The 13792-nt window shown below is 40.4% G+C and overlaps 1 protein-coding gene across 1 annotated transcript in view; it reads right to left on the minus strand.

Moving 5' to 3' along the window:
- ASIC1 (acid sensing ion channel subunit 1) overlaps positions 1 to 13792 on the minus strand; it is a 457916-nt gene that overhangs the window by 350225 nt on the left and 93899 nt on the right. The window contains exon 3 of the mRNA XM_073662834.1: positions 4510 to 4705. Within this exon, the coding sequence (XP_073518935.1) occupies positions 4510 to 4705 (196 nt within the window). The remainder of the gene's footprint in view (positions 1 to 4509; positions 4706 to 13792) is intronic.

Consider the following 13792-nt stretch of genomic DNA (forward strand, 5'->3'; position numbering starts at 1 on the left):
TTTTTGAATATTGGCACTACATTCGCCTGTCGCCAATCAAGTGGTACAGACCCAGTCTCAACAGAGTCCTTAAATATAAGATATAACGGTCTGTCTATCACATTACTTAGTTCCCTTAGTACCCGTGGGTGTATGCCATCAGGTCCTGGTGATTTGTTTATTTTAATGTTACTGAGGCGTTTCTGTACCCCAGCTTGGGTTAGATTAGTCATACTTAGTGGAGGATTAAGTTTGTCACTTCTCATTTCGCCTGTTAGTTCTTTTTCCTTTGTGAAAGTTGACGAAAAAAATTTATTTAATAGATTAGCTTTATCCTCATCTTTCTCTATGATTTTGCCTTCATCACTTTTTATCGGTCCAATATTATTCGATTTAATCCTTTTACTATTTATATACGTAAAGAACAGTTTGGGATTTGATCTACTTTCCCTAGCAATACGTCTCTCTGTTTCCTCCTTTGCTATTTTTATTTGTTTTTTGCAGGTTCTCGTTTTTTCCTTGTAACACATTAGTGCCTCCTTACTGTTTTCCTGTTTTAATCTCTTGAATGCCTCTTTTTTGCTATTTAACGCCCCTTTTACGTTCTTGTTCAACCATATTGGTTTCCTCTTATTTCTGGCCCTTTTATTCCCATACGGTATATACCTCTCGCACTGAGTATTCAGAATTCTTTTGAAGGTTTCCCATTTACTATTCGTATTTCCTTGATTAAGAACTTTGTCCCAGTCTATAAGTTGAAGGTTTTCTTTCAGCTGATCAAACTTCACCCTCCTAAAGTTTAATGTTTTTGTTGTTCCCTTATTGATAACCCTACTGAAGGGCATTTTGAAATTGATAATATTATGATCGCTATTACCTAGGTACCCCCCTATCTGTACCTCAGTTATTCTATCAGGCCTATTAGTCAATATTAAGTCCAACACGGCCTTCCCTCTCGTTGGTTCCTGCACTAGTTGGGAGAGATAATTATCCTTGATATTTGTCAAGAACCTTTTTCCTTTCTGCGATCTACAGGTTTCTGTTTCCCAGTCAATATCCGGGTAGTTGAAGTCCCCCATTACAATCACCTCATTATGTTTTGCTACTTTGTCTATTTGTCCTAATAGCAGTTTCTCATTCTCCTCTGTTATATTAGGTGGCTTATAGCAGACCCCCAGTAATATTTTATTATTATTTTTTGCCCCCTCTATCTCTACCCACATGGACTCGACCCCCTCTTCTCCCTCTCCTATATCTTCCCTTAGTCTGGGCTTTAGACGTGACCTTACATATAAGCAGACTCCTCCGCCCTTCCCCTGTTTCCGGTCCCTTCTAAATAAACTATAATCTGTTAAATTTACCGCCCAGTCGTAGCTATCGTCTAGCCAAGTCTCTGTTATACCTACGATGTCATACCTCTCCTCCGATATAAGCGCCCGCAGCTCATCCGCCTTATTGGTCAGGCTTCTTGCGTTGGTCAGCATGCAAGATAAAACTTTGGGGTTATTTAGCATCCTATTCTTCTCTAACGATCTAACTGTACTATCCCCACACCCCTCTCCACCCTCATTATATTCACTTCTCCCCTTCCCCCTTGCTTGCCTCACATCCCACCTATTTCCTTGGTTTCCCCCCCCCGGCTCTAGTTTAAAAACTCCTCCAACCTATTAGCCATCTTCTTCCCCAGCACCGCTGCACCCTCCCCATTGAGGTGCAGCCCGTCCCTACGGTAGAGCCTGTAGCCGACAGCGAAGTCGGCCCAGTTCTCCATGAACCCAAACCCTTCTGCCTTGCACCAACTCTTTAGCCACTTATTCACCTCCCTAACCTCCCGTTGGCGCTCCTGTGTGGCTCGCGGGATTGGTAGTATTTCTGAGAAAACTACCTTGGAGGTCCTTGCCCTAAGCTTCCTACCTAGATCCCTGAAATCATTTTTAAAGACCCTCCATCTACCACTCACTTTGTCATTGGTGCCAATGTGGACCATGACCGCTGGGTCTTCGCCAGCCCCACCCAGTAACCTGTCAACCCGATCCGCGAGCATCTAGGATGCTGATATAGTTGAAAGCATGATGCTGGGACAAACATACTCGGGGCACCCGCATAGTGTCACGGGCCAAATATACTCACCCTGGGGGCCAAATTTGGCCCGCGGGCCAGAGTTTGACTTATGTCCTCTACATCATAATGCTCTCAGATACATAGCAAAAACCCGATGACAGATTTTCTTTAAAACGCATGTTTCTGTTTTTGAGTAATGTATATTCAAGTTGCTAAATATATAGCGCCTGACATACACAAGTGACTGCCCTTAGATTTTCATTTAGATATGTTCTGCTAGAGTTATATTGGTATGACATCTTGCTCTGAAGTATGAAACAGAAGTTTTTATAAATTACTCCCTTAAATCTGAGTAAGAGAGTAAGACTAAAGAAAGGTTAAGGATAAGTCTAAATACTGTATTTTGAAACTTACTATAAAAAAATCTCTGTGATATGGCTGTAAATTGGAATGGAGTAGCTTAAAACAATTTTGTAAATAACTTAACTGAAGCAATCTATTAGCAATTTTTTATATTTATACATACTGGATTTCAGGGTGATTTTAATATGTAGTTTATACTTTTTTTTACTATATCGAGAATCATGAAAACATATAAAAATGCAAAGAAGCAATGTTTTTGCCAAAAAGTGGCGGCATGTGTCAAGACGTGGGCTGCGTCCCCACTATGTGTTTTTCAAGCGTTCTTGCCGCGGAATTTGCGCAGCAAAAACGCTTGGTAATACGTGCCCCATAGTCCCTGTGCACATGCTGTGGAAATTTCCGCTGCGGATTATGATTGCGGAAAAATCCGCAGCATTTCCATTATTTTTGCGGAAACGCGGTGTAATTGCCGCCATTGACTTGCATTGAATCGCATAATATCCGCATGACTACATGTGCACATGCGGATATTAAGCGATTCAATGTGCGGATGGTACCCGGGTCTGGAGAAGAGACTCTCCTCCAGACCTGGGTACTATAGTACCTGTAAAAAAAAAAGAATTTAAAATAAAAATAAACATTATACTCACCTTCTGATGGCCCGCGGTCTTCTCTCCGGTGCGTCCTGGCTCCCCGCGGCGGTCGCGTGACCTGTCACATGACTAAATGACTTCATGGAAGGTCCTTTTACACCATCGCGAGCCACGGGGGAGCCAGGACGCACCGGAGAGAAGACCGCGGGCAATCAGAAGGGAAGTATAATTTTTTTTTTTACCATTTTTATTCTTTTTTTAACTATTAACTTGGTCACACTTTATAAATCCATGCCGGTTGGATTTATATAGTGTGACCAAGTTGTCAAGCACTTTTCCAAGTGATGCTAAAATCGCTTGGAAAAGCGCTTGATAACCCGCATGCAGAAATGCATGCAAAAACGATTGACAAACGCTTCTACCTGGCGGGAAAAACGCATGTAAAAACCGCATGCGTTTTTCCTGCCAGGGAGAAGCGGAAAAAATATGCAGCATTTCTGCATCGTGGGCACTTAGCCAAAAAGTAAAAAGGCTTGACAAAGGCTCAAAGGTTTTTTTTTTTGCCTCATATACAGTACTACCTCTTGAAGCTCATCAAGAGAATGCCAAGAATGTGCAAAGCAGTCATCAAAGCAAAAGGTGGCTACTTTGAAGAACCTAGAATATAAGACATATTTTCAGTTGTTTCACACTTTTTTGTTAAGTATATAATTCCACATGTGTTAATTCACAGTTTTGATGCCTTCAGTGTGAATGTACAATTTTCAAAGTCATGAAAATACAGAAAAATCTTTAAATGAGAAGGTGTGTCCAAACTTTTGGTCTGTACTGTATATTTTGATCAATAATGAAGTTCATTGAGGAATAACTCTGGTGCCTTTGATACTTCTGTTAGATTTATTGCCAATTTGGTGGTGAGTTATCCCATGGAGGCACAGAGTTGAAGGAGTGATGTACGTGGTCTTAGCAGTAGGTACACTAGAGCAGATGAGAGCCACAATTAGCTTGGGAGCTTCAAAGGCTATTTGGGCAAACTTTCTCTAGAGTTTTCAAGGCAGATTAGCAAGACAGAGTCCTAAAGTCTACATGTACCAAGAGCTCTAGGCCAGTTGGGCAATATCAGTACAGGTTTTCAGTGTCTAAACATGATCAAGAATGGTGCGATTCATCGAGAATAGGCAGAGATCTTTTCATTAAACAATACATATGCTTTAGTAACAGAAGACTGCAGAACCTCTGCAGTACATCAACAAGTATGGAAAATCTTAGAATCCATCTCTTTAAATTTGCTAAATTTGCTAAATTTGAATTTACCATATGAAACACAATCCAGCTATGCAAAAATACAAAAGCCAACTAAACAACTCAGATGATCTCTCAATTAACAAAGTTACACACAAGGAGATCAGAAGGGATTAACAAGACAAGAAATGGATACTCAACATAAGGCTTCCAAAGGCAGAATTTGGCATGAAATACTTTTGCACATAAGTGAAAATAAAGATCATCTTACTGGAACAAAGTCATCGGGACCACACTCTTCCCCTCTAAACTTGCAGCTGAGGAGCATCTCCCGGATGTCATGTCCAGTGCGGTCATAAAATTCTTTCATATTAAACGGCTTTGGCTTGAAGTTACGGAAGTTGGCTTTATCAAGAAGGACTTCCATGACTTTTTCATCAGCCAGGTGAGATTCTGGAAGCTCATAACTGGAAAACATGTGACAGAGAGGACAGTCATGAAGATTTTTAAGTTATAATCCTTAACACAATTCACAGGTTATGGAACATTTGGCCAAATAACATGAGCAAATAGATGTTATCATACTTTGCCTTTGATGGGAGGATCATTGTAATTCCATTCTGTATTGGGCTGGCCAAATATTTATGATGGAATTAGTGTAATAGCCATGGAGTTTTAGATGCATATCTACAATTGTTTAATGTCTTTCTAGATACTATCCTTGTATTATGTGACTTTTTTTGGTACCTTTTATTTCTGTATTACTATAATATAAATGTAAAAGAAATCTTTGAACTTAATGTGAATCAGTTTTTCTTTCCCTTGAGTTTGACCAATTAAGAGATTCATGTTGTATTTTTCTAATAACTCATCGGTGGTCACCCTAGATTGGCTAAGCCTGGGTTTATAGATTGTTGCAGTAATATGGCGGATCAGCACAGTTTTCAAAAATGTTCATATATTGTTTGATCGCTGGGTGGTAAATTGATGTTTATCTGCAAAGCCGAGCGGCCTTTTGTTATTCAAGCTGCTTTCAGCGGTCATCAGTTTAAAAAGTGCACCAAATAGCCTAGTTGGGTGGTTCTTCGGCCAAAAATGTAAATCCAGCCTTAAAATATGATAGGGTCAATATAGCACCCTATGCAAGCAGCAATACGAGCTGAGAAAGGTTGTAACAATGCTACATCTTCATGCACATTTATAAAAAAAAAAAAATCAGATTTTTTTGGTAGTTGCAAAGAAACTAAGGGTTCTTGAACCAAATTTATATAACACCTCATTCATAATCAAAAAGAGGAACAAAGGAGCTGAATGGTAGAAAACAATGAATAGTTTTATTATATCAAATAGTTTAGCATCACATAATAAATTATAGCATAGACAAACAGAAGTGCATGATGTCAGAAAAACATAGCACCCAATAGCCCACAAACCCGTACCCACTGCATGAAAGTGTAACCAGTGGGATTGGGGAACCTGAGTAGGGTGAACAAAGTAAATGAATACCGGCTATGGGCAATAATAGTATACACTTATAAGCAGCAGTCTGCGGCAACATTACCATGCGCCCATAGTCAAAAGATATCAGAAACCTTACCAAGGATTAGAATGGAAGGGCTAGAAGGCGCTGGAAGAAAAAGATCTGTGGAAGGAATGCCTCAACGCGCGTTTCGCCTGAGGATTGTTGGCTTTCTCAAGAGGCTGGTCTAATCGTACATACAAGGACCTTTAGCACATTACCGCAGGTAAAACATAGCAAGTGGAGGCATGGATGTAGCACTATGAGTGGTGCATGTGTCGTCGGTGCTCGATCACTGGTACGCGCGCCCGGGCCGTCACGCCTCCCACGCATGCGCGATTGCGCAATGAGCGGAAGGCATGAGATAGCCAGGCGTGCGGCAAGCAAGGGAGACCATCGGGACGCATGCGCACAGCGCCAAGAGCAGAGGTAATAGCCAGAAGGGGATGAATGGAATATTCACAGAAGTGAAATATAAAATGTCATCACAACCAGCATTAGTGTAGATATATGCATATTACATCTTTCTGCCATATATATACAGTGTCATCCATCACAAAAGATAATAATAAATATATACATGACAGCAAAACAAAAGAAAAGACAGAAGATGATAGGCATATGAATCTGATATATAGTCCACATAACAATGGTGGATATTGATTTTCCGGGAGTGGTTAAAGAGATTCATCCCAAGGCTTCATGGTAGAATAGTGAAGATAGATACACAGAATTCCAGACAGAAGTTAGTTATACTAAATAACATAATCATGGGGAAATATATTAAAAATATTATATAGGAGGAAGAAGAAATGTTAACAATATAAAATAATAATACCACAGAAATGTAACACAGAGTCAGCAGGACAACTGAACGTACAAATTCTAAAAACGAGGCAAAGCTCAAAGCGTCATTCAGGCCCCGCTGGCTCACCATGTCTAAGTTGACCATCCATCTGGCCTCCTTTTGGGCCAGAAGCCATTTGATATTACCTCCCCGAGAGCCAAGGTGTACCACTTCTATACCAAGTACTTGTAGTGTTTTTGGATCACAATCATGTGATGCCTTAAAGTGACGTGGTAAAGTCTTGAGCTCTAGGGGGTCAGTCACTGTCCTGGCCGCGCCAATGTCCCGCACGCAGCTCCCTTGATGTCAAACCTATATAAATCAAATTACATCCACAGGTAGCATAGTATATCACATTGCTCGTACTCCAGGAAATGTAATGAGAAATTTTGAATTTGCGTGAGCCATCGGAGGACGTGAAAGAAGCACTGCGTAGGACATTGGCCGCAGGCAAGGCAGTGACCGCAGGGAAAACATCCCACGGTGGGTCCGTGGGACCGGAAAGGATTGGATATGGGAGAACATAATGGCTGGACACCAATAAATCGCCCAGACTGATGACAAGCTAAGACAGATCTTTAGCAGATGATATGCCGAAAATACACTTTGCCCCAATTTAGGCTCAAATGTCTCCCATAGAGGCTTTTAAACTACAATTATTAAATTAAATGGGTATTACCAGAATACAAAAAGTATCATCTACCCATGTAATAAGGGATACTCAATGATCTATGGGGGTTCATATTCTGGGACCACCAATGCTCTCGAGAATGGGGCTTTGCAGAGCCCTTTTTTAAATGAAGCAGTGGTGCGTATATTCGACCTTTGCACATTTCATTGTCTACGGAACTGCCGGAAAAAGGCAAGAACAACACTTACTTGACATTTCCGGCCCTCCCATAAACAATTAATGGAGCTGAGGTTGAGCATTGGCACCTCTGCTCCATTCAATGGGCTTTATAGAGCCCAGTTCCTGGGATCCGAAGTGATCAGTAACTGATTCTTTGTCATGTGGACAGGGGATACATTTGAATTTTGGAAATACCCCTTTAAGATAGTACATACTGTAATACTATGAAATATGTTTTGCAATGTAGGCATATACAGAGAAGGATACTTTGCAAACAGAACAAGAACTGTTATTGAAGTGGGTACTGAATACTGTATGTGGTTGTAATAGAAAAGCAGTCATCATCCCATTTTTAACATCTTTTTCTTTGTGAAGATGTTATCATACCTCCAGCTAAATTACTGATAACACCCACCATAGATTAGGATACTGGGAACGTTATTATGGCTATGAATCATTTTACCAGAAAAGATACAGGGTCAGAATGGTGCTCTCACCAGACACATAGATCTGCATTGTGCGCAGAGCAATTATCCGCAGCCCCTGCTGTGTCAGGATCTATAGTAGGCGTTATAAAAAAAAACGATTTAACGTTTGTTATAAGTGACCTGCCTTACGTTAGAAGACATTTTCTTGAAATATTTTAGTTTGGGATGTAACCTTATGTTAGTAGCTGGGTGGGAAACATGGAAGCAAATGGCACTTTTGGTACAGTTAGGGTACAAGTGCACAACGTCTTTTTTATGTGGCTACCGCCGTGGAATCCACCTAGATACCTAACAGAAAATGGTCTAAAGAATGAACATATGCATTTCTATGTAAAATTGACTTGCAGTGTATATGTTCAGGCTTTTGAACATCTTTGAACTGCTCCTGGTTTCCAAGGAAGCCAGTATGTCTTTTACAGTGTTTTGCCATCTTTTTTGCTTACCAAAAAGCTAGACATTTCTTCATTATTCAATGTAGTTAAATCAACGAAAGTACAAAAGACTTGACAAAAATCATGGAAAAGCCCTCCAAAAAAACGTCGGAGGGCTAAACCATTGGAAAAATGCTCAGGAAACAACCGAAAGAAACACATAATTTGAAACAGGGAGAAAAACGCTGGTGTTTCATGAAGTGGCATAGGCTTTAAAAACTTGGCAGGTTCCCTTGAGTTTAAAAGATGCCGTTTGCACAGAGTGATTTGGTTCAACTTCATATGGACTATTTTTTTAAACCAATATTATTATTATTATTATTTATTATTATAGCGCCATTTATTCCATGGCGCTTTGTTTAAGGGGGTAAACATACAAAAATAATTACAATAATCTTGAACAAAACGTGACGGCGACTGGTACAGGAGGAGAGAGGACCCTGCCCCCAAGGACTCACAGACTACAAGGGATTGGTGAGGATACAGTAGGTGAGGGCAGAGCTGGTCATGCAGTGGTATGGTGGAGCGAGGGTTACTGCAGGTTGTAGGCTTGTCGGAAGAGGTAGGTCTTCAGGTTCCTTTTGAAAGTTTCCACGGTAGGCGATAGCCTGATATGTTGGCGTAGAGAGTTCCAGAGTAGGGGGGATGCACGGGAGAAATCTTGTATGCGATTATGGGAAGAGGAGATAATAGGGGAGTAGAGCAGGAGATCTTGTGAGGATCGGAGGTTGCGTGCAGGTAAGTACCGGGAGACTAGGTCACAGATGTATGGAGGAGACAGGTTTTGGATGACTTTGTATGTCGTGGTTAGGGTTTTGAACTGGAGTCTCTGGGCAATGGGGAGCCAGTGAAGGGATTGACAGAGAGGAGAGGCTGGGGAATAGTGGGGGGACAGGTGGATTAGTCAGGCAGCAGAGTTTAGGATAGATTGGAGGAATGCGAGAGTGTTGCAAGGGAGGACACAGAGCAGGAGGTTGCAGTAGTCGAGGCGGGAGATGATGAAGGCGTGCAGTAGTGTTTTTGCAGATTCGTGGTTGAGGAATGTGCGGATCCTGGAGATATTTTTGAGTTGGAGTCGGCAGGAAGTGGAAAGGGCTTGGATATGTGGTTTGAAGGAGAGATCAGAGTCCAGGGTTACCCCAAAGCATCGAGCTTGTGGGACTGGGGAGAGTGAGCAGCCATTAACGTTGATAGATAGGTTAGATGGGGAGGTTGAATGAGATGGTGGAAAGATGATGAATTTTGTTTTATCCAATAGAATTTTTATTGATATTTCAATAGATTCAGCAAATTCAACATACAAAAAGAAAAAGAGGAACATAACACACAAAAATTAGGACACCTTATAACAGGGGTGGGAAATATTTTTTCTGCCAAGGTGCATTTGGATATTTATGCCATCCTTCGGGGGTTGTACAAATTGAGTTCTAACTCCGCCCACAAAGTACGTCCTGACGCTGGCACTGGTGGTTGGGACACAATCTTTCATTGCACACGCATTAGCGCTCAGTAGTGAACGCTGCATGCGCATGCTCACAGAGCAAGAAAAAATGAATGGGCCAGTGGTCGGCAAAATACAGCTGCCGGCCCAAGCACTGCAGTCCCCGGGAATCTGCCTGGGGCCAAATAAAAAGTCATCAAGGGCCATAAATGAGGTTCCCCATCCCTGCCTTAGAATAAGGAATACAAGAATTCAAGTCATGCATATTTATAATGCAAGGCACTATGTAACAATTTAAAAGCACTGGCGGAGTTGGTCTCTAAATTATTGCTTCAAAATATTGTGAGTATATATCATAATTTATTGTGGATTGTTAAGAGACACAAGTTGGGTTTTGTAATTGTTGATTTCAATAACTGTTTCTTAGGTCTTATTCTGAAGTATATACAGTCATATGAAAAAGTTTGGGCACCCCTATTAATCTTAAGCTTAATGTTTTATAAAAATTGGTGTTTTTGCAACAGCTATTTCAGTTTGATATATGTAATAACTGTTGGATACAGTAATGTTTCTGCCTTGAAATGAGGTTTATTGTACTAACAGAAAATGTGCAATCTGCATTCAAACAAAATTTGACAGGTGCATAAGTATGGGCACCCCACCAGAAAAGTGACATTAATATTTAGTAGATCCTCCTTTTGCAAAAATAACAGCCTCTAGTCGCTTCCTGTAGCTTTTAATGAGTTCCTGGATCCTGGATGAAGGTATTTTTGACCATTCCTCTTTTCAAAACAATTCCAGTTCAGTTAAGTTTGATGGTCGCCGAGCATGGACAGCCTCTTCAAATGATCCCACAGATGTTCAATGATATTCAGGTCTGGGGACTGGGATGGCCATTCCAGAACATTGTAATTGTTCCTCTGCATGAATGCCTGAGTAGATTTGGAGCGGTGTTTTGGATCATTGTCTTGCTGAAAGATCCATCCACTGCGTAACTTCAACTTTATCACTGATTCTTGAACACTATTGCCAAGAATCTGCTGATACTGAGTGGAATCCATGCGTCCCTCAACTTTAACAAGATTCCCAGTGCCGGCATTGACCACACAGCCCCAAAGCATGATGGAACCTCCACCAAATTTTACTGTGGGTAGCAAGTGTTTTTCTTGGAATGCTGTGTTTTTTTGCCACCATGCATAACGCCTTTTTGTATGACCAAACAACTCAATCTTGGTTTCATTAGTCCACAGGACCTTCTTCCAAAAAGAAATAGGCTTCTTCAAATGTGCTTTTGTATACCTCAGCCGACTCTGTTTGTGTGTACTTGCAGAAACGGCTTCTTTCGCATCACTCTCCCATACAGCTTCTCCTTGTGCAAAGTGCGTTGTATAGTTGACCGATGCACAGTGACACCATCTGCAGCAAGTTGATGCTGCAGCTCTCTGGAGGTGGTCTGAGGATTGTCCTTGACTGATCTCACCATTCTTCTTCTCTGCCTTTCTGATGTTTTTCTTGTCCTGACACTTCTGGCCTTAACAAGAACTGTCCCTATGTTCTTCCATTTCCTTACTATGTTCCTCACAGTGGAAACTGACAGGTTAAATGTCTGAGACAGCTTTTTGTATCCTTCCCCTGAACAACTATGTTGAATAATCTTTGTTTTCAGATCATTTAACAGTTGTTTTGAGGAGCCCATGATGCCACTCTTCAGAGGAGATTCAAACAGGAGAACAACTTGCAAGTGGCCACTTTAAGTAGCTTTTCTCATGATTGCATACACCTGGCTATAAAGTTCAAAGCTCAATGAGGTTACAAAACCAAAAAAAGTGCTTTAGTAAGTCAGTAAAAAGTAGGCAGGAGTATTTAAAACAAGAAAATGATAAGGGTGCCCATACTTATGCACAGGTCAAATTTTGTTTGAATGCAGATTGCACATTTTCTGTTAGCACAATAAACCTCATTTCAAGGCAGAAACATTACTGTGTCCAACAGTTATTACATATATCAAGCTGAAATAGCTGTTGCAAAAACACCAATTTTTATAAAACATTAAGCTTAAGATTAATAGGGGTGCCCAAACTTTTTCATATGACTGTATTTAATCTTAGGGTAATTTAGAACATGTCTAACAAACTTTGGTGCGCGAATCAGCTCTGACCTAATATACTTGTTGTTTTATAATAACCTTTATATGGATTATTAGTGGTCCTGTAAAGATACAGCTAGAAGTGTATAGGCACCTAAAACAACCAACCTACCAATGGTTTGTTGCAGTAAATTTCACCAAAGTGCATCTCATCATGACTATTTTGTCATATGGTGGCATAGTGTCACGTCTGCTTAAGTGAAGGTATGTATTTTCTTTGTTCTATGTCGCCCATGGGCACATTTTTAATATAATTTTATGTATTGAACAACCCCGTTATGATAGTTTTGCACTGCAGACCCTTTAGTACACAGAATATTGTCTAGACGAGATGTAGTTATGTTCGGCTCTCAGATGTAGTAAAGGGTCTGCATGAATATTTAGCTTTTGTATGTAGATACGAATATTTTTATTCACTGACAGTAAACAAAGATGAATTTACAATTTCCCACTATTTTCCTACCTTAGTTAACATTTACTTTTCATATATTTACAAAGTGTAATTGTTTTACATTGCCAAACATTAGTAAACTACACAGTTGTTGTGTCTCTCTGTCACCTTCAGCATCGCTACAACTCTTATTATTATAGGGTAAACTTGATTAAGGAGAGCTCTATGTCCAAAACGCATAGTTTTTTTCCTTAGTGTAATATTTTTAATGTACCTGGACCCTTTTAAGCTGTGCTAATAAAATAGTGAAGTTTTATATTCAAACGGCTGAATACCTTTGTTTGCTTTGTCTGCATCTCAAGCCAAGCAGCGACTTACACTTTCCGTGCCGAGGACCTTCGCTGACATTCTACGAGAGCTGGGGAACTTTGTACTTTGTGATTAGACTTTTCTAAGGATGGTTCTCATCCTCAACTCTTTTTTGGTGTCATCATAACAATCCTTGTGCCATTTATAACCGTTGTGTTGATGAAGAGACAACATCAGCAGCATCTGAATCCATCCTTATATAAGAATCACTCTGGAGTAGGTGTAATAAGCAGATAAATATCATTTAAACCTTGTATACCTGGCTTACTGGAGCAGCGGCTACAGAGAGAAAATGATGTTATATCCTCTCTGCAGCCGCTTGCTTCCAGTCATCGGGGCAGTGCAGGGAGCTGTTAGTCACCAGTGAACGCATTGTTATCACTCCCTGGCACATTGATTTACTGCAGTTTATGTGTGTAGTATATGTTTGCAGGGTAGGCAGTCAATCAATATGTTGGGAGTGACTACAGCGCTCTCACTAAGTAATGGTCGATAACTGTAACCGCTCTCTGCACCGCGCCGATAACTGGAAGCGAGCGGCTGCAGGGACACTAAAACGTCATCTTCTCCCTGTAGCTGCGGCCCGACTAATTTGGCTATACAGGGTTTATACTCTATTTACCCATAGATCACCCCTATATCTGTAGGTAAATAGCATTTCTGGACAGGACAGGTTCCCTTTCAAGAATTTTTCAATCTAGAAATTCACCAATATATTGTTTATAGTCTCTCCAAAAGCTGTTCTTAAACTGAATATAACAATGCTTAATAATTGTGATAATAATCTGAATTATATTAATAATGAGGCCAAATAGTCTGATTACTTTACCAGCATTGCTCATATACAGCCATGGAAGAGTAAATGCAAAATGATATTGGGGGATGGGTGCCACGAGAGACCTGGACATACAGTGATAGAGCAGCCTATTAATTAAACTGAACGTTTGGAAATGTAAAGTCGGATGAAAAATGAATGCAATTTTATGTGATAAAAATCAAACAGGTTTTTCTATATTCATTTAAATAGTAAAACGATTGCCGTAAAACGTATCTAATTGGCGTGCACTTTTCA

This window comes from Phyllobates terribilis, unplaced genomic scaffold (assembly GCF_046119375.1).
Source record: "Phyllobates terribilis strain yellow unplaced genomic scaffold, ASM4611937v1 Scaffold_2__4_contigs__length_985480577, whole genome shotgun sequence".
Lineage (NCBI taxonomy): Eukaryota > Metazoa > Chordata > Amphibia > Anura > Dendrobatidae > Phyllobates > Phyllobates terribilis.